This window comes from Bos javanicus, chromosome X (genome assembly GCF_032452875.1).
Source record: "Bos javanicus breed banteng chromosome X, ARS-OSU_banteng_1.0, whole genome shotgun sequence".
In the NCBI taxonomy this organism is placed as follows: Eukaryota; Metazoa; Chordata; class Mammalia; order Artiodactyla; family Bovidae; genus Bos; species Bos javanicus.
In genome coordinates, this window is record NC_083897.1 from 84,556,395 (window position 1) to 84,580,791 (window position 24,397).

Below are 24,397 nucleotides of genomic sequence, written 5' to 3' on the forward strand. Positions count from 1 at the left end.
CACTCCAGGACTCTTGCCTGGGAAATCCTACGGACAGAGGAGCCTGGTAGGCTGCAGTCTGTGGGGTCGCTAAGAGTTGGACACGACTGAGCGACTTCACTTTCACTTTTCACTTTCATGCACTGGAGAAGGAAATGGCAACTCACTCCAGTGTTCTTGCCTGGAGAATCCCAGGAATGGGGGAGCCTGATGGGCTGCCGTCCATGGGGTCTCACAGAGTTGGACACGACTGAAGCAACTTAGCAGCAGCAGCAGCAGCAGCAGCAGCAGAAATACCATTATCATACATAAAAGAAAAGAAACTAAACAAAATAGTAATTCCTTAAAAGCAGTAACTATCTGGTCAGTGTCCTAATTTTCCTTCTTACATTTAAAAAAAATTAATCAGGATCCAAATAGGACCCATTTGTTTTAATTGCTTGACATATCTCTCAGGTCTCATTTAGCTAACCAGAACCTCTGTTCTTAACCAGTACACTCTGATCCAGGTTTTCTATTAACAAGGAAGGTGACAATTTCCATATGGCAGGAGTTCTCAATTAGGGGTTCATTAACAGATTCAGGGGGCTCTATGAATCTCTTAAAATTGGTTTTCAAAATTTTACATGTATTTGTGTAGGTTAATTTTTTAGGGAGAATATCCTTGGCTCTTATTAGAGTCTCAAAGCTTTAATTAAGACATAAGACAACTGAAAAGCATATGCTATTGTCATAGGAAATTGTAAACCACAATAGCTAGGGGAAGGCCATAAAGTAGCTATTGAGGATGGAAAAAGAAGTTAAATTCAGTTTAGCACATTACACTGAAGTATTAGAGATATTTATAAATAACTTTTTTTTCCTTTATTTTATTTTTAAACTTTACAAATTGTATTAGTTTTGCCAAATATCAAAATGAATCCGCCACAGGTATACATGTGTTCCCTATAAATAACTTTTGAGATAAATAGAAATAGTTGATTATTAACTGATGTCTGTATTTGAAAGTAATATAATCTTGGCATATTGTGGTTTTGCTGAATTGTGGTCATGAAAATAATCAGATCTTGAATTGAATTCCTTGTGTTATGAGACCTGTGTCTCCACATGAAGTGAGGTAGCTAGAGACTGATTTTTGTGGGATATCATTGATTTGTTCCATAACAAAAGCTCCTTTGAATATGTATATAATTTTGCAATCTTATGTCTACATGTCTAAAAATGAAAAGGTGATAAAGGTTGTCATTAATCTTTCCTCTACACCAACTTTTCCTAGATGAAATTCAACATAGAACACCCAATGGTACTATCAGCAGCAGCATAGAACCCCCCAAGCCACCACAATACCCCAAAATGCCTATGCAAAAAAGTGTGGAAGCAGATCCTGGGAGGAAGTCCCCAAGCAGGCTTGTTTCAGATGTCAAGTTGGAGACCTGCCTCGAGGTGGACGTGGGGAAGTTGGTGTCTAGGCTGCAGGATGGAGGGACCAAGGCCATACCAAAGGCCAGCAATGGACCTGTGCCAGGCCCTGGGACCACTAAGGCCCCCTCTTTCCACATAAAGAGATCAGCACCTCGGCCCCTGGCTCACCACAAGGAGGGTAAGTGCTTGGGAATTCCATGAGGAAGAGAAATGACCTCAACTACTTTGCACCTTGAAACACCTATGAGGTTGTAGGTATTTAAGTAGAAATCTGTTCGGGTTTATTACTACTAATGTTGAAATCCTCTTTGCGACCCTATGGACTATAGCCTGCCAGGCTTCTCTATCCATGGGGATTCTCCAAGCAAGAATACTGGAGTGGGTTGCCATGCCCTCCTCCAGGGAATCTTCCCAACTCAGCGATTGAATCCAGGTCTCCCACATTGCAGGCGGATTCTTTACCAGCTAAATCATTTGGGAAGCCTAAGAATACTGGAGTAGGTAGCCTATTCCTTCTCTAGGGGATCTTCCTGACCCAGGAATCGAACCAGGGTCTCCTGCACTGCAGGTGGATTCGTTACCAGCTGAGCTACCAGGGAAGCCCAAGAATATAGAAACCATTCACAATAATCACTAGAATGTACGCTTTATGAGGGAGGGATTTTTGGCTGTTTTATTTACTTCTATGTCCCAAGTACTTAGCACAATGCCTGACTGTCACATAGTAGGTACTCATTGTTTGTAGAATAAATTAATAATAATGATATTATTTTTTCCATTATAGGTTATTACAGGATATTGAATATAGTTCCTTGTGCTATATAGTTTGACCTTGTTCATCCATTCTATATATAATAGTTTGTATCTGCTAATCCCAGATTCCCAATCCATCCATCCTCCATATGACTCCCCCCTTGGCAGCCACAAGGCTGTTGTCTATGTCTATGACTCTTTTAAGGTTTCATGAAATAAGTTCATTTGTGTCATATTTTAGATTCCATGAATACTACTGATACCATATTTGTCTTTCTCTTTCTGACTTACTTTACTTAGTATGATAATCTCTAGTTCTATCCATGTTTCTTCAAATGACATTTAGTTCATTCTATTTTTATGTTTGACTAGTATTCCATACAATGTATGCATACATATATATATACACACACACACAGAGTGAGAGAGGATTCCCAGGTGGCCCTAGTAGTAAAGAATCTGCCTGCCAATGCAGGAGACACACGAGACTCAAGTTTGATCCCTGGGTTGGGAAGATCCCCGGGAACAGGTAATAGCAACCCACTTCAATATTCTTATCTGAAAAATTCCACGAACAGAAGAGCCTTGCAAGCTATAGTCCATGGGGTCGCAAAGAGACACAACTGAGTAACTGAGCATGCACACACAGAAACACACACACACACACATATTCTTTATCCATTCATCTCTCGATGGACATTTAGGTTGCTTCCATATGTCTTGGCAATATAAATAATGCTGCTGTGAACAGTGGTGTGCATGTATCTTTTTGAATTGATATTATTTATTAATATAATTTTTGCTGTCATTTATTTATTTCTACTTCTGTATGCATTATGGCATGCTCGCCACCAAGAATTTAGTTTCTGTCCATCACCATACAGTTTATTCCCTTTACTCATTTCACCCCCTCCTTCCCCTCTGGTAACCATTGCTCTGTTCTTTCTATTTGCATGTTTGTTTTGTTTTAGTTTGGTTTGTTCATTTATTTTGCTTTTTTTTTTCATTGATTAATTTTTGTCTTTTTTCCACATAAACAAAATCATACAGTATTTGTTTTTCTCTTCTTTCACTTAGCATAATATGCTTAAGGTTCACCCATGTTGTTGTGAATGACAGTATTTCATCTTTTTTTGACACAGTAGTATTCCTTTGGATATATCATATCTTTACTTATTCATCCATTGTTGGGGACTTAGGTTTTCCCCCATATCTTAGCTATTATAAATAATGGTGTGATGAACATAGAGTTGCATATATTTTTTGAATTAGTATTTTCATGTTATTTGTATAATATCCAGAAGTGGAATAGCTGTATCATATGGTAGTTCTATTCTTAAGTTTTGAGGAATCTCCATACTGTGTTCTATAGTGGCTATACCAAGTTACATTGCCACCAACAGTATAAGAGGGTTCACTTTTCTCCACACTCCTTTCCAAAATTTGTTATTGTCTTTTAGGACATAGCCATTCTGATGGGCGTGATGTGATATCTCACTGGGGTTTTGATTTGCATTGTCCTAAGTGAAGAGGAACTAAAAAGCCTCTTGATGAAAGTGAAAGAGGAGTGAAAAAGTTGGCTTAAAGCTCAACATTCAGAAAACGAAGATCATGGCATCTGTTCCCATCACTTCATGGGAAATAGATGGGGAAACAGCAGAAACAGTGTCAGACTTTATTTTTGGGGGCTCCAAAATCACTGCAGATGGTGCTGCAGCCATGAAATTAAAAGACACTTACTCCTTGGAAGAAAAGTTATGACCAACCTAGATAGCATATTGAAAAGCAGAGACATTACTTTGCCAACAAAGGTCCGTCTAGTCAAGGCTATGGTTTTTCCAGTGGTCATGTATGGATTTGAGAGTTGGACTGTGAAGAAAGCTGAGCACTGAAGAATTGATGCTTTTGAACTGTGGTCTTGGAGAGCACTCTTGATAGTCCCTTGGACTGCAAGGAGATCCAACCAGTCCATTCTGCAGGAGATCAGCCCTGGTTGTTCTTTGGAGGGAATGATGCTAAAGCTGAAGCTCCAGTACTTTGGCCACCTCATGCGAAGAGTTGACTCATTGGAAAAAACTGATGCCAGGAGGGCTTGGGGGCAGGAGGAAAAGGGGACGACAGAGGATGAGATGGCTGGATGGCATCACTGACTCGATGGATGTGAGTTTGAGTGAACTTCGGGAGTTGGTGATGGACAGGGAGGCCTGGCGTGCTGCAATTCATGGGGTCGCAAAGAGTCGGACACGACTGAGTGACTGAACTGAACTGAATAATTAATGATCTTGGACACATTTTAATATTCCTGTTGGCTATCATTATGTCTTTTTTGGGAAAATGTCCATATAGCTCTTCTCCCCATTTTTATTTATTTTTTTAATTTAAATTTATTTATTTTAATTGGAGGCTAATTACTTTACAATATTGTATTGGTTTTGCCATACATCAACATCAATACACCATGGGTGTACACGTGTTCCCTATCCTGACCCCCCTCCCACCTCCCTCCCCATATCATCCCTCTGGGTCATCCCAGTGCACCAGACCCAAGCATCCTGCATCCTGCATCGAACCTGGACTGGCGATTCGTTTCTTATGTGATATTATACATGTTTCAATGCCATTCTCCCAAATCATCCCACCCTCTCTCTCTCCCACAGAGTCCAAAAGACTGTTCTATACATCTGTGTCTCTTTTGCTGTCTCCCATACAGGGTTATCGTTACCATCTTTCTAAATTCCATATATATGTGTTAATATATTGTATTGGTGTTTTTCTTTCTGGCTTACTTCACTCTGTATAATAGGCTCCAGTTTCATCCACCTCATTAGAACTGATTCAAATGCATTCTTTTTAATGGCTGAGTAATACTCCATTGTGTATATGTACCACAGCTTTCTTATCCATTCATCTGCTGATGGACATCTAGGTTGCTTCCATGTCCTGGCTATTATAAACAGTGCTGTGATGAACATTGGGGTACACGTGTCTATTTCAAATTTGGTTTCCTCAGTGTGTATGCCCAGCAGTGGGATTGCTGGGTCATAAGGCAGTTCTATTTCCAGTTTTTTAAGGAATCTCCACACTGTTCTCCATAGTTGCTGTACCAGTTTGCATTCCCACCAACAGTGTAAGAGGGTTCCCTTTTCTCCACAGCCTCTCCAGCATTTATTGCTTGTAGACTTCTGGATCACAGCCATTCTGACTGGTGTGAAATGGTACCTCATTGTGGTTTTGATTTGCATTTCTCTGATAATGAGTGATGTTGAGCATCTTTTCATGTGTTTGTTAGCCATCTATATGTCTTCTTTGCAGAAATGTCTATTTAGTTCTTTGGCCCATTTTTTGATTGGGTCATTTATTTTTCTGGAATTGAGCTGTGGGTGTTGCTTGTTTTTTTTTTTTTTTTCTTTTCTTTTATTATTTTTTTTTCTAATTTTATTTTATTTTTAAACTTTACATAATTGTATTAGTTTTGCCAAATATCAAAATGAATCCGCCACAGGTATACATGTGTTCCCCATCCCGAACCCTCCTCCCCCCTCCCTCCCCATACCATCCCTCTGGGCCGTCCCAGTGCACCAGCCCCAAGCATCCAGCATCGTGCATCGAACCTGGACTGGCAACTCGTTTCCTACATGATATTTTACATGTTTCATTGCCATTCTCCCAAATCTTCCCACCCTCTCCCTCTCCCACAGAGTCCATAAGACTGTTCTATACATCAGTGTCTCTTTTGCTGTCTCGTACACCGGGTTATTGTTACCATCTTTCTAAATTCCATATATATGCGTTAGTATCCTGTATTTATGTTTTTCCTTCTGGCTTACTTCACTCTGTATAATAGGCTCCAGTTTCATCCACCTCATTATATTTTTGAGATTAGTTGTTTGTCAGTTGCTTCATTTGCTATTATTTTTTCCCATTCTGAAGGCTGTCTTTTCACCTTGCTTATAGTTTCCTTTGTTGTGCAAAAGCTTTTAATTTTAATTAGGTCCCATTTGCTTATTTTTGCTTTTATTTCCAGTATTCTGGGAGGTGGCTCATAGAGGATCCTGCTGTGATTTATGTCGGAGAGTGCTTTGCATATGTTCGCCTCTAGGAGTTTTATAGTTTATGGTCTTATGTTTAGATCTTTAATCCATTTTGAGTTTATTTTTGTATATGGTGTTAGAAAGTGCTCAAGTCATTCTTTTACAAGTGGTTGACCAGTTTTCCCAGCACCACTTGTTAAAGAGATTGTCTTTTCTCCATTATATATTCTTGCCTCCTTTGTCAAAGATAAGGTGTCCATATGTGCATGGATTTATCTCTGGGCTTTCTATTTTGTTCCATTGATCTCTATTTGTGCCAGTACCATACTGTCTTGATGACTGTGGCTTTGTAGTACTTTCAGCAATTATATGCCAATAAAATGGACAACGTGGAAGAAATGGACAAATTCTTGGAAAAGTACAACTTTCCAAAACTGAACCAGAAAGAAATAGAAAATCTTAACAGACGCATCACAAGCACGGAAATTGAAACTGTAATCAGAAAACTTCCAGCAAACAAAAGCCCACGTCCAGATAGATTCACAGCTGAATTCTACCAAAAATTTAGAGAAGAGCTAACACCTATCCTACTCAAACTCTTCCAGAAAATTGCAGAGGAAGGTAAACTTCCAATCTCATTCCATGAGGCCACCATCACTCTAATACCAAAACCTGACACAGATGCCACTAAAAAAGAAAACTACAGGCCAATATCACTGATAAACATAGATGCAAAAATCCTTAACAAAATTCTAGCAATCAGAATCCAACAACACATGAAAAAGATCATACACCGTGGCCAAGTGGGCTTTATCCCAGGAATGCAAGGATTCTTCAATATCCACAAATCAATCAATATAACATTAACAAGTTGAAAAATAAAAGCCATATGATTGTCTCAATAGATGCAGAGAAAGCCTTTGACAAAATTCAACATCCATTTATGATAAAAACTCTCCAGAAAGCAGGAATAGAAGGAACATACCTCAACATAATAAAAGCTATATATGAAAAACCTACAGCAAACATTGTCCTCAATGGTGAAAAATTGAAAGCATTTTCCCTAAAGTCAGGAACAAGACAAGGGTGCCCACTTTCACCACTACTATTCAACATAGTTTTGGAAGTTTTGGCCACAGCAATCAGAGCAGAAAAAGAAATAAAAGGAATCCAAATTGGAAAAGAAGTAAAACTCTCACTGTTTGCAGATGACATGATCCTCTACATAGAAAACCCTAAAGAATCCACCAGAAAATTACTAGAATTAATCAATGAATATAGTAAAGTTGCAGGATGTAAAATCAACACACAGAAATCCCTTGCATTCCTATACACTAATAATGAGAAAACCGAAAGAGAAATTAAGGACACAGTTCCATTCACCATTGCAACGGAAAGAATAAAATACTTAGGAATATATCTACCTAAAGAAACTAAAGACCTATGTATAGAAAACTATAAAACACTGGTGAAAGAAATCAAAGAGGACACTAATAGATGGAGAAATATACCATGTTCGTGGATTGGAAGAATCAGTATAGTGAAAATGAGTATACTACCCAAAGCAATCAATAGATTCAATGCAATCCCTATCAAGCTACCAACGGTATTTTTCACAGAGCTAGAACAATTAATTTCACAATTTGTATGGAAATACAAAAAACCTCGAATAGCCAAAGCAGTCTTGAGAAAGAAGAATGGAACTGGAGGAATCAACCTGCCTGACTTCTCTCCATTTTTAAAGTAGGTTGTTCAGGGTTTTTTGTTGTTGAGATACATGAGTTCTTTAAATGTTTTGGACATTAACCCCTTATAAGCTATATGATTCAAAAGTATTTTCTCTCACTCAGTAGATTGTCTTTTCTTTTTTGTGGAAGGTTTCCTTTGCTCTGCAGAAGTTTGATATAGTCCTATTTAGTTTGATATAATCCTGTTTGCTTATTTTTATTTTGCTTCCCTTGCCTGAGGAAAATATTTAAAAAGATATTGCTAAGATCAATGTCAAAGGGTGTAGTGCATATGTTTTCTTCTAGGAGGGCAATGGTTTCAGGCATTACATTCAAGTCTTCATTTTGAGATGATTTTTTTGTATGTTGTGAGATAGTGGTCTAGTTTGTTTCTTTCTTTTTCTGTGGCTGTGCAGTTTTCCTAGTACCATTTATTGAAGAAAATATCTTTGTCCATTCTAAGATCTTTAATCCTTTGTCATAAATTAATTTTCCATATATTTGTGGGTTTATTTCACCGTTCTGAATTGTGTTTTATTGATATATGTGTCTGTTTTTCTATCAACACCATGCTGTTTGATTACAAGAATTTTATAATATAGATTAAAATCAGGGATTATAATACCTACGGCTTTGTTCTTTTTTTTCTCAAAATTGCTTTGACTTTTTGGCTTCTTTTATGGTTCCATATATTTTAGAATTGTTTGTTCTATTTCTATTAAAGCTGTCATTGGGATTTTGATAAGCATTGCCCTAAACCAGTAGATTGCTTTTGGTAGTATGAGCATTTTATTATTTTTTGATTCATTTATTTTATTTTTTTAAATTTTTTTCTATTTTTTAATATAAACTTATATATTTTAATTGGAGGCTAATTACTTTACAATATTGTATTGGTTTTGCCATACATCGACATGAATCTGCCACGGGTGAACTCGTATTTTTTGATTTATTTTTTTAAACTTTTATTTTGAATTGAAGTATAGATGGTTAGCAACGTTATGATCATTTCAAGTGAACAACAAAGGAACTCAGCCATACATATACATGTATCCATTCTCCCCCAAATTCCTCTCCCATCCAGGCTGCCACATAGCATTGATAAGAGTTCCATGTGCTATACAGTTGGTTCTTGTTGGTTATCCACTTTAAATATAGCAGAGTGTACATGTCCATCACAAAGTTCTTCCCACCCCTCACAAGCAACCATAAATTCATTCTCTCAGTCTATGAGTCTCTTTCTATGTTGTAAGTAAATTCATCTGTATCATTTCTTTTTAGAATCCACATATAATGGATGTCATATCGTGTTTCTCCTTCTCTATCTGACTTACTTCACTCAGTATGACTATCTCTAGATCCATTCATGTTGCTGCAAATGGCACTATTTCATTCTTCTTAATGGCTGAGTAATATTCCATTGAATATATGTACCACATCTTTATCCCTTTCCCTATGGGTGAACATGTAGGTTGCTTTCATGTTTTGGCTATTGTAAACAGTGCTACAATGTTAGGGTGCATGTATCCTTTTGGATCATGTTTTTCTCTGGATATATGCCCAGGAGTTGGATTGCAGGGTTATATGGTAGCTCAAATTTTTAGGTTTTTAAAGAACCTCCATACCATTCTCCATAGTGGCTTTTCCAACTTACATTCACGCCAACAGTGCCCGAGGGTTCCCATCTCTCCACACCCTCTCTAGCATTTATTGTTTGTGGATTTTTTGATGACAGCCATTCTGGCTGGTGTGAGGTGATAATTCACTATAGTTTTGATTTGCGTTACTCTAATAAATAGCAATGTTGAACATCTTTTGGTGTGCCTCTTGACTATTTGTATGTCTTCTGTGGAGAAATGTCTACTTAGGTCTTCTACCCATTTGTTGATTGGGTTGTTTGTTTTGATGCTGATAAGTGTCATGAGCTGTTTATAAATGTTGGAGTCTAATCCCTTGTCAGTCACATAATTTACAAATATTTTCTCCCAACCTGTGGATTGTCTTTTCATTTTTTATTGTTTCCATCGCTATGCAAAATCTTTTGAGTTTAAGTAGATCCCATTTATTTATTTTTGTTTTAATTTCCATTATTCTGGGAGTTGGATTAAAAAAAGATATTGCTGCAATTTACATCAGAGAGTGTTCTGCCTATGTTTTCCCTTGGGAGTTTTATAGTGTTTGGTTTCACATTTAGATCTTTAATACATTTTGAGCCTTCTTTGTTTATGGTGTTAAAGAATGATCTAATTTCATTTTTGCATGTAACTTTCCAGTTTTCCCAGCATGATTTGTTGAAGAGAGTTTCTTTCAATCATTGTGTAGTCGTGCTTCCTTTGTCATAAATTAATTAACCATAGGTGCAAGGGTTTATCTCTGGGCTTTCTATCCTGTTCCTTGGACTATATTTCTATTTTGTGCCAGTACCATACTGTTTTGATAACAGTAACTTTATAGTATAGTCTTAAATCAGGGACCTATTCCTCCAGCTCTTTCTCAAGATTGCTTTGGCTATTCAGGGTCTTTTGTGTCTACATAAATATCTTGAGATTTTCTGTTCTAGCTCTCTGAAAAAATGTCATTGTTAATTTGATAAGAATTGTGTTGAGTCCAATCCATGAGCATGGAATATCTTTCCGTCTGTGTGTGTCTTCTTCATTTTCTTTCATCAGCATCTTATAGTTTTGGGAGTACAGGTCTTTTTACTCCTTAGGTAGATTAATTCCTAGTTATTTTGATCTTTTTGGTGTGATGGTAAATGGAATTGTTTCTTGAGTTTCTCTTTCTGATCTTTCCTTGTTAGTGTATAGAAATGCAAAAAATTTCTGTTGTTAATTTTGTAACCTGCATCTTTATCAAATTCATTGATTAGCTCCAGTAGTTTTCTGGTGTCATCTTTAGGGTATTCTATTTATAGTATCATGTCATCTGCAAAGAGTGGTGATTTAACTTCTTTTCCAATTGAATTCCCTTTACTTTCTTTCTTCATCTGATTTCTCTGACTTCCAAAACTGTTGAATAAAAGTGGTGAGAGTGGACTTCCTTATCTTGGCCCTGATTTAGAGGAAATGCCTGCAGCTTTTCACCAATAAGTAAGATGCTACTGCTGCTAAGTCGCTTCAGTCATGTCCGACTCTGTGCGACCCCATGGACTGCAGCCTACCAGGCTCCTCTGTCCATGGAATTTTCCAGGCAAGAGTACTGGAGTAGGGTGCCATTGCCTTTTCCAATACACCCTACTATATATAAAATAATAATCAACAAGGACGTCCTGTATAGTACAGGGAACTCTACTCAATATTCTGTAATAATATATATAGCAAAAGAATCTGATAAAGATTGATGTTAGTTGTAGGTTTGTCATATATAGCCTTTATTATGTTGAAGTATGTTCTTTCTGTGCCAACTTTCTGCCAAGATTTTTATCATAAATGGGTGCTGTAATTTGTCAAAAGCTTTTCCTGCATTTATTGAGATGATCACATGTTTTTTATTCTTCAGTTTGTTGATGTGGTTTATCACATTGATTGATTTGCAGATATTGAAAACTCTGCATCCCTGGGATGAATCCCACTTGATCATTTTGTATGTTCTTTTTAATGTATTGTTGAATTCAGATTGCTAGTATTGCTAGTTTAGGATTTTTGCATCTATGTTTATCAGTGATGCATGTGTGCATGCTAAGTTGCTTCAGTTGTGTCCAACTGTTTTTGATCCTATGGACCATAGCCCACCAGTCTCCTCTGTCCATGGGATTCCCCAGGCAAGAATGCTGGAAGATTGCCATGCCCTCCTTCCAGGGATCTTCCTGACCCAGGGATCAAACCCACGTCTCTTAGGTCTACTGCATTGGCAGGTGGGTTCTTTTCCACTAGTGCTATCAGTGATATTGGCCTGTAATTTTATTTTTTTTTGGTATATGTTTTCCTGATTTTGATATCAGGGTTACGATGGCCTCATAGACTGAATTTGGAAGTTTCCTATCTTCTGCATTTTTTTTTTTTTTTTGGAAAAGTTTGAGAAGGATAGGTTTTAACCCTTCTCTACATGTTTGATATAATTCACCTGATGTGAAGCCCTTAGGTCCTGGACTTTTGTTTTTTGAGAGTGTTTCAATCATAGTTTCAATTTCAGTATTTTTGATTCATCTGTCCATATTTTTTATTTCCTCTTGGTTCAATCTTGGGAGACTGTACCTTTCTAAAAATTTGTCCATTTATTCAAGGTTGTCCATTTTATAGGCATACAGTTTCTCATAGTAGTCTCTTATGATCCTTGGTATTTCTGTGGATCAATTATAACTTCTCCATTTTCATTTCAAATTTTGTTGATTTGAGTCCTCTCCCTTTTTTCTTGAGTCTGGCCAAAAGTTTATCAATTTTGTTTATCTTTTCAAGGAACAAGATTTTAGTTTCATTGATCTTTCCAGTTGTTTTCTTTGTCTCTACTTCATTTATTTCTGCTCTGATCTTTATGATTTCTTTCCTTCTATTAACTTTAGGGTTTTTTTGTTCTTTTCTCTCTGGTTGTTTTAGGTGTAAAGTTAGGTTGTTTGAGATTTTTCTTATTTCTTGAGGTAAGATTTTATAAATTTCCTTCTTAGAACTGCTTTTGCTGCACCCCGTAGGTTTTGGACTGTTGCACTTTCATTTTCATTTGTCTCTAGGTATTTTTAATTTCCTCTTTGATTCCTTCAGTGACCCATTTGTTGTTTAGTAACATATTGTTTAACTGCCATGTGTTTGTGTTTTTATGATTTTTCCTTGCAGTTTATTTCTAATATAACGTTGTGATCTATAAAGATTCTTGAAATCATTTCAATTTTTTTTTAACTTTCCAAGGCTCATCTTTGTTTATTTTCATTTTATTGCATTTTGTTTATCAATGAAAATAGTTCTTTGATGGAATCTTTAGAATTTTCTTTAGATAAAACAAAACAATGTGGTAGTTTTACTTTTCCCTTTCCAATTTAGATGCATCTTATTTATTTTTCTTGCCTAACTGCTCTGGCTAAGACTTCCAGTTTTATGTTTAATAAGAGTGATGAGAGTGGGCATCCTTGTCTTACTCCTTTTCTTGAAGGGATAGCTTTTGGTTTTTCACCATTGAGTATGATGTTAGCTACACATATATAATATGCAGTCTGTAACCTTCACTATGTTGAAGTACTTCCTTCTATACCCATTTTGTTGAGAATTTTTATAATTTGTGAGTATTGAATCTTGTCAAATACTTTTTCTGCCTCTATTGAGATATTTTTTTATTTTTCATTTTGTTCAGTTCAGTTCAGTTGCTCAGCCGTGTCCGACTCTTGGCGACCCCATGAATTACTCAAACTCATGTCCATCAAGTCATGTTAATGTGCTGTAAACATTGATTGATTTGCACATAATGAACTATCCTTGCATCCCTGGAGTAAATCTCACTTGATCATGATGTTTGATATTTTTAATGTATTGTATTTGATTTGCTAATATTTTGAGTTTTTTTACATCCATGTTTACCAGGGATAATGGCCTATAATTGTGTGTGTGTGTGCGTGTGTTGTCCTTGTTTGGTTTTGGTATCAGGATAATGTTTGCCTTGTGAAATAAGTTAGGAAGTGTTCTCTCCTCTTTAATTTTTTAGAAAAACTTGAGGAAAATACATATTACATCGCCTTTGAATGTTTGGTATAAACCACCTGGGAAGCTGTCTGGTCATGGACTTTTGATTATTAGAGGTTTTGTTTGCTGCTTTAATCTCTGTATTAGTAATCAGTCTATTCAGATTTTTCTATTTCTTCATGACTTAGTTTTGGAAGATTGGGATTCAAAGAATTTGTCCATTTCTTCTAGGTTGGGCAATTTGTTGACATATACTTTTAGCTGCTCATATCATTGTCTTACAATTATTTGTATTTCTGTGGTATCTGTTATTTCTGTTCTTTCATTTCTAATTTTATTTATCAGAGACTTTTACTTTTCTCCTTTTTTCTTAGTGTCTAGCTAAAGGTTTATTAATATTTCTTTTCATCATTTCAAAGAATCAGCTCTTAGTTTCTTTGACCTTTTCTGTTACCTTTTTGGTCTCTGTTTCAATTTACTTTCACTCTGATCTTTATTATTTCTTTTCTTGTACTGACTTTGGGCTTCATTTCCCCCCTCCCTTTTTTTTTCTAGTTCATTTATGTGTAAGGTTAGATAGTTTCTTTGAGGTTTATTATTTTTGTTTTTAAAAGGTTCTTTATTTATTATTTATGTTTGGTTGTGCTCAGTCTTCATTGCTGTGTGGACTTTAGTTGAAGCAAGAGGGGGCTACTCTCTAGTTGCAGTGTACAGGCTTCTCATTTCAGTGGCTTCTCTTGTTGCTGACATGGGCTCTAGGGCATTCAAGCTTCAGTAGTTGCAGCACTTGAGCTCAGTAGTTGCGGTTCCTGGGCTTTAGAGAACAGGTGCAATAGTTGTGATGAATGGGCTTAGTTGCTCTGTGGCATGTGGGATCTTCCTAGACCAGAGATCAAACCTGTGTCCCTGCGTGGAGGCAGATTCTTTACCACTAAACCACAAGGGAAACCCTAAATTTTATATATTGGGGTAGCCTCTATTGCTATAAACTTCTCTCTAGTACCACTTTTGCTGCATCTAATATATTTAAGTATGCCATGTTTTCACTTTTACTTGTCTTTAGGTAATTTTCAATGTCTACTTTAATTTATTTGTTATCTCAATAGTTGTTCAGTAGTATGTTGTTCATTCTCCACATATTTATAATTCTTAAATATTCTTATAGTTGATTACTAGTTTCATTCCATGATTAGAAAAGGTGCCTGATATGATTTCAATTTTCTTAAATTTATTGAGACTTATTTTTTGTCCCAACATATAGTCTTTCCTTGAGAATGTTCCATGTGCACTTGAGAGGAACATATATTCTGCTACATTTAGATGGAATGTTGTGTATGAACCTATTAAGTCTATCTGCTCTACTGTTTCATTTAAGACTTCTGTTTCCTTGTTAACTTTCTGTATGGATGATCTATTAATTGATGTAAGTGAGGAGTTAAAGTCCCCTACAATTACTGTGTTGCTATCAATTTCTCACTTTTTTGTTGTTGTTCAGTCACTAAGTCATGTCCAACCTTTTGTGACAATATGGACTGCAGCACGCCAGCCTTCTCTGTCCTTCACTATTTCCTGGAGTTTGCTCAAACTAATGTCCATTGAGTCAGTGATACCATTCAACCAGTTACCTCTTTCAATTTAAGCCTGAATTTTACAATAAGGAGCTCATGATCTGAGCCACAGTCAGCTCCAGGTCTTGTTTTTGCTGAGTGTATAGAGCCTCTCCATCTTCAGCTGCAAAGATATAATCGATCTGATTTATATATTGACCATCTGATGATGTCCATGTGTAGTGTCTTCTCTTGTGCTATTGGAAGAGGGTGTTTGCTGTGACTAGTGCGTTCTCTTGGCAAAACTCTGTTAGCCTTTGCCCTGCTTCATTTTGTACTCTAAAGCCAAACTTGCTTGTCACTCTAGGTATCTCTTGACGTCCTACTTTTGCATTCCAGTTCCCTCTGATGAAAAGGACATCTCTTTCTGGTATTAGTTCCAGAAGGTATTGAAGGTCTTAATAGAACTGTTCAACTTCAGCTTCTTCATCATTAGTGGTTGGGGCGTAGATTTGGATTATTGTGATGTTGACCACAAAGGATGAGATGGTTGGATGGCATCACTGACTCAATGGACATGAGTTTGAGCAAGCTCTGGGAGATGGTGAAGGGCAGGGAAGCCTGGAGTGCTGCAGTCCATGGGGTTACAAAGTTCAAACACACCTGAGCAACTGAACAACAACAGCAACTGTGATGTTGAATGGTTTACCTTGGCAATGAACCAAGATCATTCTGTCATTTTTGACATTGCACCCATGAACTGCATTTCAGATTCTTTTGTTGACAATGAGGGCTACTCAAGTCCTAAGAAATCTATAAATGCTATGATTCTTTAGTTATGGTCATTTGATAGAGAATGGGGAGGGAGGGAACAAGTTGAGCTGGAGAGGCAGATCCAATTTATAGTAAAAGTCATGTTAAAGTCCAAGGTTAAACATAAATTACAAGGAAATACAATTTGGTATAAATACCACTAAGCTGAAAAGGCTTAGTGAAGCCTCAGGTGTGACTTAGGCTCCAGAGTCTCTGAGACGTGAATGTGAATCTTGGTCCTGCTTCATCCTAGTTGTGGGACCTTGGAGAAGTCACAGCCTCTCTGAGCCCAGTTTTCTAACTTGTAAAATGAAGATATTTATGTGTATAGGATTGCAATAATGATGAAATGAGATACCTATATAGTTAGCACATAAGGAGTATTCAGTTTAAGGTAGCATTTATTTTGATTTTACAGGCATCCAGTTACTAACTACATGATCTTAATGAGGTAAACTTCACTTCTCTGAGCCAGTTTTCTCAACTGTAAGTGAAGACAATGCCTATATTGCAAGCAAGATTTTTTTTTGGTGTTTGAGTAAGATTAGGTATACAGAACTTCTGGTAATATAATAGAAGTTTGAAAATGATAGTGCTGCTGCTACTGCTGCTAAGTCGCTTCAGTTGTGTCCAACTCTGTGCAACCCCAGAGACGGCAGCCCACCAGGCTCCCCCGTCCCAGGGATTCTCCAGGCAAGAACACTGGAGTGAGTTGCCATTTCCTTCTTCAGTTCATGAAAGTGAAAAGTGAAAGTGAAGTCACTCAGTCGTGGCCGACTCTTAGCGACCCCATGGACTGCAGCCTACCAGGCTCCTCCATCCATGGGATTTTCCAGGCAAGACTACTGGAGTGGGGTGCTATTGCCTTCTCCGGGTGCTACTGATTGGGTAACAGCCTTTTAGGAAATGGCAGGCATGGAAGATGGTAGATGTTTATTCTTCTATATTCTAGAGCTGATGAGAAGCCTCAAGCTCTAACTGTTGAGGTTATAAAAGAGCTCAGAGCTATTTTTTCCACCCTCAGCCTCTCTCTGACCATGCCAAACACTCAGAAATAGGAGGACCATTGATAAGGGTAAGGGGCAAGGAAGGCTTCTTAGCCATCTTCCTCAAAGTCCAGCCTTTTGACAATCCTACCCCAGGGAACTCTCCCTTAACCCATTTCTTTTGGCACCCAAGTTTGACCCTTTAGTGTGGATGCTGAGTTACAATATCCATGCTTATTTTCCATGAGTATGACTCATTCTTCAACTCAGTTTTAAGCCTCTGGATGGCAAAGTCTATGTCAAATCATTTGTTTGCATCTCTTGTGACAGCATAAGGCTGGGCAAAAAAAAACCCTCAAGAAACACTCAATAAATTGAATACCTTTCAGTTTATATTTTAGAATAACCCTCATATTTCGGTATATCATGTTTGTGTGTATCACAGATGGCACAAATGGGGACTTGAAAATGGAAAGCTTTTCCTGTTGTCCTTCTAATGGAGTGAGCTACATTTTTCTTTTCTCAATGAATATTAAATAACATCTAAATGCAAAGCAATGTACTTGGGCCCTTGCTGACTACAGAGAGGGATCTCACCTAGATCTAGCTCTCAGGTTGCTCCATGTTAATCAGGGAGGTAAAACCAACAAAACAAAGAGCCCTGAATCAAAGTACAAGGTGATTGGTGCTGTAAGAGTGAGAGAAAGGAATTTGCAGCATATTAGGCTTCCAAAAGATATGAAACTTAAGTTGAATCTTGATGGATGATGCAAATTGCGGTATATAATAAGGAATAGAGGGCATCTGAGAAAGAGATTATTAATTGTAGGATGTGTACGTGGAACAAGAAGTAATACGATTTGTGTAGACTATAGGATATGTGAAGAGGAATGGTGGAAAGGTAGACCAGAATGATCAGTTGAATTGAGACCGAAGAAGGTAATAAATTCCAGGTTTGAAAATGTTTGTGCTTATACTGCAGATAACAGGGAGCTGTGAAATCTAAATCTAACTATTATCTATCTAGCTATCTGGAGATTTTTTTTCAAACTAGTTAGTTCCATGATCAGAACAGTCTTTTAGAGTAGCATATGAAGGTCAGCAGGGAAAGATATAGGCCTATAGACTTATATCATGGACCCATTGATCTGGAAAGCAGTCCAAGTCCACATTGTAAAGGTAGGGAAATGATCCATTCAAGGTCACACAGCAAGTTAGTTTTAGTATTAATACTGAAATCTAGGTCTCTTGACCCCTGGGTATTGTTACTCTTCCCTATCTAACTCAGTTTGACTTGTGGCTTTGCTGTGACATTAGAGGTAAGAGAGAACAACATTGAGGTCTTTCAACCAAGAAAGCCCTTTGCTACTACTTTGAAGTTCGACTTATAATGAAACATCCATTTGTAGCTCCCAATAAAGAACCTTACAGCTGAACTGGTGAATCCGCCTGCAATGCAGGACACCATGGTTCAATTCCTGGGTGGGGGATATCCCCTGGAGAAGGGATAGGCTACTCACTCCAGTATTCTCAGGCTTCCCTGGTGGCTCAGATGGTAAAGAATCCACCTGCAATGTGGGACACCTGGCTTTGATCCCAGAATTGGGAAGATCCCCTGGAGAAGGGAGTGGCTACTCACTCCCTTATTCTGGCCTGGAGAATTCCATGGACAGAGGAGCCTGGCAGGCTACAGTACATGGGGTCACAAAGAGTCGGACATGACTTAGTGACTTTCACTTTCATAAAGAGCCTAGGAAGATGCAAGTCTAATGACATTTGTTTTACAAGGCCTTAGGTTGATGTCTATTTGGATGTGCCTGCAACTAGTAAATGAATAGGTTTCATGTTTCAGGGAGTGTCATCCAGTTCTCTCATCAAAGGAAATGATAGCCTTAGGGTGGACACAGCTTCAGGTAGAAATGTTTTCTGGCTCTGACTGAAGTGTATGCTTCCTATCCAGTACTCCAGCAACCAGTAGAAATGGAACAGTGTTGTCAATTGTTTTAATCTGATCTGCGGGTGAGCAAGCACCATCATGTGGCTAGAGGTTCTCAACTATGGCTATACATAGCGTCACTTGGGGAACTTTTAGAAAATATCCATACCCAGGTCCTACCCTAATCAATTAAACTGGGATCTCTGGCTATTCGGTCCCCAGTACTATATAATTTCAATGTTCTCTATGTTTAGCCAGGGTTGAAAATCACTGGTACTTGTGACTACTTGGGCTTTGGAAAGTAGATAGATCAGGATCTATTGCCAATTAACTATGAGGTTGCTTCTCATCTCTCTGTTTCCTCAGCTGTAGAACAGGTATAATACTTTTTATCTTTCAGGGTTATGGCTAGTGTTAAATGAGAATATGTGCATAAAGCACTGACTATAGTATCATAGTATCTAGAACAGAGCAGGTGTTCAATTAAAATGGTAGCTAAATTTTTATCACTTATTTTATTATCATTATCATTATTGTTATCATTTATAACTTTTTCCTTTTTAATTTATTTTTTATTGAAGGATAATTGCTTTACAGAATTTTGTTGTTTTCTATCAAACCTCAGCATGAATCAGCCATAGGTATACATATACCCCTCCCATTTGAACCTTCCTCCTATCTCCCTCCCCATCCCACCCCTGTAGATTGATACAGAGCCCCTGTTTGAGTCTCCTGAGCCATACAGCAAATTCCCGTTGGATATCTATTTTACATATGGTAATGTAAGTTTCCATGTTACTCTTTCCATACATCTCACCCTCTCCTCCCCTCTCCCCATGTCCATAGTCTATTCTCTATGTCTGTTTCTCCTTTGCTGCCCTGCAAATAAATTCTTCAGTACCATTTTTCTAGATTCCATATATGTGCATTAAAATATGATATTTATCTTTCTCTTTCTGACTCACTTCATTTTTACTACTACTAACAACAACACAGCAAACACTGGGAAGAACAGTGGATGCAGAAATAGGAGTTATAAGTCTTAGTCCTCTCTCTACCACTTACTTAATTATGTGATCGTGGATGAGTGAGTTCACCTTTCCAAACCTTAGTTTACTTCTCTGTAAAATGGAAAAGATAAGACCCATCTGCTATTCTTTCCTCACAAGCTTATTGTGAACATCAATAGTTATCTGGAAGAGTACTTTGAATGGTATAACATTTTAGAAAACTTAGATTATTATTATTATTTTGGTCATTATTTAGCTACAATTCTGTGTACATGACCTGGTGCTAAGGGGAATGATGTGTCCAGAAATGTAAGATACAGCCTAGATGGGGAGACAGAATTTCTCTGTGTGTGACTGAATAGTACTTGGCTCATATAACCATTAGAGCACAAATCATACCGTATTATCATTATCATTTTTTTTCATATCTGTCTCCCTCACAAGAATGACTAGCTAGAGGAATGAAAAAACCCTACAGAGCAATATATGTATTTTATGAGCATTTACATGGATGGAAATTACCTATGCCAGGTGGAGTGTTCAGAGGACTGAGATTTGAGCTGAGTGTTTAGGGGTGGTTTCAGTACAGATTGGGCTTCCCAGGTGGCTCAGGGGGTAAAGCATCTGCCTGCAATGCGGGACACCCAGGTTTGATACCTGGATCAGGAAGATCCCCTGGAGAAGGAAATGGCAACCCACTCCAGTATTCTTGCCTGGAGAATCCCATGGACGGAGGAGCCTAGTAGGCTACAGTCCACGGGGTCGCAAAGAGTCAGACATGAATAAGCAACTTCACTTTCTTTCTTTTCTTTTTCTTTCAATACAGATCAAACATGAAAACAGGGGTGTATATCAGACAAGAAGCAGGGCAGAGTCTAACACTTACTTATCCCAGCTGTCACCTAGGTACTCTCTACCAGCCATCTAATTTAGTTCTTAAAACTACCTCGTGAGGAGGGGTTATTATACCCATTTCTCAGCTGAATACCTTGATAGTCAAAGAGTTGAAATAACTGTCCAGGGTCTCACAGCTTAAAAGTAGCAGAACAAGGCCTGAAAGCCAGATCTGCCCAACTCAAGACTCTGTACTTTCTACACTGTACCATACTGTCTCATCTAAAAGTAAGAACCAAGGGATTGCTTTGATAGGGCCAGTGAGGAGACTGGTTTAACAAAAGTAGAGCTGGAGTTAAAGTCCAGTGTTAGTGCCTGGGATAATAATTTGGGACCAACTCATAGAGGGCCTTGAATTTTTGCTAGGGAGTTTGAACTTTATCCTGTACGTTTTATAGCCACTGAGAAAATCTAGAAAAGCAATTTTCAAATACTTAAGGATTATGGATTAAAGTTGATTTTTTTACATTTACCTTAAAAAGTTTTGTAGAAGAAAAAATGATTATCAAGGTTTACTGACAAAAACTGAGTGAATATCAAAATCTGATAACACTCTTGCATAGTTACACATGTGTCTATTTCCGGATGGGGTTCATCAGGCCATGAATATTTCTGTGGCCTTTTCTTCAGTTAATATTATTTTATATGAATACCTTTTTCACCTAGCCTAAATCCTTGTTATTTCATGCATAATATGTATTGGTTAAATGCCTGTAAGAATTTAATTATTTCCTTTGTGCTTGAGTCTGACTTTGTGCTACTAAGAAACATGTTTTTGTGCTGATTGCTTATTTTTTCCTCTTGGGTTAATTTCTTTGGTCTGTTCTTCAAAGTGGATCAACTGGATCAATGAGCATGAACTGTCTCATATATATTATTTTGCATTTCATCCACATTGTTCCACAATTCTTGATGTCAGGCTATCTAGATAGAGTAAGCCCACTGTATAGTGCTACGAGCAATGTGTGCATGCATCTGTTCCAATATACTCCTGCCAGAACTGTTTTATTAAAAAAATTATGTGTATTTATTTTGTGCTGAGTCACATGGAGACTAGAGACATAGAGGTAGAAAGTTCAGTTAGGAGACTGCTACAATAGTCAAGGTTTAAGTGAAAAGAACCTGATTTTTTGGTGATGATGACTATAACAAATTCATCATCAAATATTGACCAAGCACCTGCTATGTGTCAGTCATAATACTAAACATGTTAGTGAAAAGTGAAAGTGAAGTCGTTCAGTCATGTCCGACTCTTTGCGACCCCATGGACTGTAGCCTATCAGGCTCCTCCGTCCATGGGATTTTCCAGGCAAGAGTGCTGGAGTGGATTACCATTTCCTTCTGCAGGGCATCTTCCTGACCCAGGGATCGAATCCGGGTCTCCCGCATTGCAGGCAGACACTTTACCATCTGAGCCAGTACCTAAGTAAATTCTCCTAATGCCTCTGTAAGATAATGTATTATTGGTCTTAATTATATAGTTGAAGAAACTGAGACTGAGCAAATTGATATCCTCAGTTCAGTTCAGTTCAGTTGCTCAGTCATGTCCAACTCTTTGTGACCCCATGTACTGCAGCATGCCAGGCTTCCCTGTCTATCACCGACTCCTGGAGCTTACTCAAACTCATGTCCATCCATTCAGTGATCAGATATTGACTAAGCACATGCTATGTGTTTTATTGGTCTTTATATAGTTGAAGAAACTGAGACTGAGCAAATTGATGCCCTAGGTGACACAAATATGAAGTTTCAGAGCTGGAGTTCAAACATAGACTAGACTATCTGAAGGGATAGCTGCTAGAATAATTTTTTAATCCAGAATTGTTAGTAACCAAAAAGAAATGGGGACCAAGAAAGGTGGCCAATATCACTGCAATATCGGGTACCTCCTGAGGAGTGGTGTTCCATTTGGCTAACTGTCCAAATTTTTGTTGTTCTCTCTTCCAGGAGACTCTGACAGTTTCAGCAAAGTGCGGCCTCCAGGAGAAAAGCCAACCATCATCAGACCCCCAGTGAGGCCTCCAGACCCTCCCTGCCGGGCAACTACTACCCAGAAACCAGAACCAAAGCCAGATGTTATGGCTGGCAATGCAGGGGAAATCCCATCATCTGTGTAAGTAGGGCTGTTTTTCAACCTTGACCTAAAGCCCACCTTAGATCACTAAGAATGCTTTTAAGATTACCATTATGGTTGTAAAGGGTGTACAATGCACAACCCTGGGGCATCATTCACTTCATAGTGAAGGGAACTGTCATAGACCAGCCCTGTTCAGAGTTTTCTACTCAAAGCTTAAGGCTGGGAGAGTTTTCCTAAGAGCTTTCCTAAGCTGAAGTGTTTAAAACTTAATGCCTGATAGGAGACCCATTTTTCTTAGTTGCCCTGATCTCTGTAGGGTAATAATATTACCTGCTGCTTTCATGCTTCCTTGGCCTGGAAATTTTTTATCTTATTATTACTACTTGTTTTAAAGTAATTTAATGAACAGATTTGTTCATTTTACTTGTACTTTAAGGCTTTTTTAAAAAAAGAGAAAGTATGATTTTAAAAATTTTCCAAAATGACTCTCATTCTCCATAGAGCATCTTACAGGGTAAGAACAGAACGAATATCCAGCAGGCCTTCCTGAGGCTGGCTTGCAAGCCAAGATACCAGGGATAGAGCAGCTAATTTGGGGCCACAGCACCCCTTAGGGACCTGCCTTGGTGGCCACAAAACTAGCCTGGCTGGCCTCTCTGTAGCCAGTGCCTGGGACCACTCTCAGTATCCTGCTTCCTGGTTTTCCTTTTTCTTGTGTTTATTGTCTCATAATTGTAAAATTGAGGAAGTAAGAAAATAAAAGCCTCTACCGCTTGGACTGATTAGCTAAGTGTATTTACATAATGCCAAAAACTATACTCTGAAACCAAGAACTTGTTTCACTTATTTCTCCCAAGACTAGCCTGAATGCATATCATACTTAGAACATTCTGAACCAAGGGGAAGCAGAGGGTATCAGCCATAGCCTTGGGAGTGCCTATGGTGTCTGAGCCATTTCACATTCTGATATGTAGATTTTCCCTCAGACCCAGATCCTTTGTAAGCTAAGGCAGAACGTGGCATTGGTGGCCTGTCTGGTTCATATTTTATTCTCCTTTCCATTGGCCATTGGTTCTCACACATATTTCAGAGCAGTTGATGGGACTTGGTTGACTTCTGTTTGCAGAGTGGCTTCCAGGACCAGATTCTTTGAAACAGCTTCCCGGAAAACAGGAAGGTAAGAGATGCAGGTGACATAACTGAAACCAAATCACTTTTTAACAAATGCATCATGAGTGTGTCATTTACTCTCTTAACATTCCCCTTTTCTGTTTCCTGTAGCTCTGTCTCTGTCTGACTGTGTTTGTTCCTTTCTCTCCCCCAACACTGTCTTTCTGTCTCCCCAGTCTTAACTTGTGTTTCTGCCTTTTCCCTATACCTGTGTGTCTCTCTGCCTTTGTCACTCTTACCTATTTGTTTCTTTTACACTATTTCTTTCTCCGTCTCTGTAATTCTCAGTCTCTTTATCTCTCTTTGTGTTTTTTCTACTTATGTCTCTGTTTCTTTGTCTCTCAGTTTCCCTATCTCTTTGACTCTTTTTTTCTCTCTCTCTCCATGTCTCTCTTTCTTTGTCTGTCTCTATATTTGTTGTCTCTGCCTCTCTGACTCTGTTTTTCAAT

General features: G+C 38.0%; 1 protein-coding gene across 5 annotated transcripts in view; it reads left to right on the forward strand.

Annotated features, from left to right (window-relative positions):
• Positions 1-24,397, forward strand: part of OPHN1 (oligophrenin 1) — a 635,000-nt gene that overhangs the window by 601,398 nt on the left and 9,205 nt on the right. For 4 of the 5 annotated variants that reach the window (XM_061409853.1, XM_061409851.1, XM_061409852.1 and 1 more), the window contains 3 exons: positions 1,256-1,579; positions 22,649-22,814; positions 23,905-23,955. In XM_061409853.1, coding sequence (XP_061265837.1) covers positions 1,256-1,579; positions 22,649-22,814; positions 23,905-23,955 — 541 coding nt within the window. The remainder of the gene's footprint in view (positions 1-1,255; positions 1,580-22,648; positions 22,815-23,904; positions 23,956-24,397) is intronic. The other variant, XM_061409855.1, reaches the window with a different exon arrangement.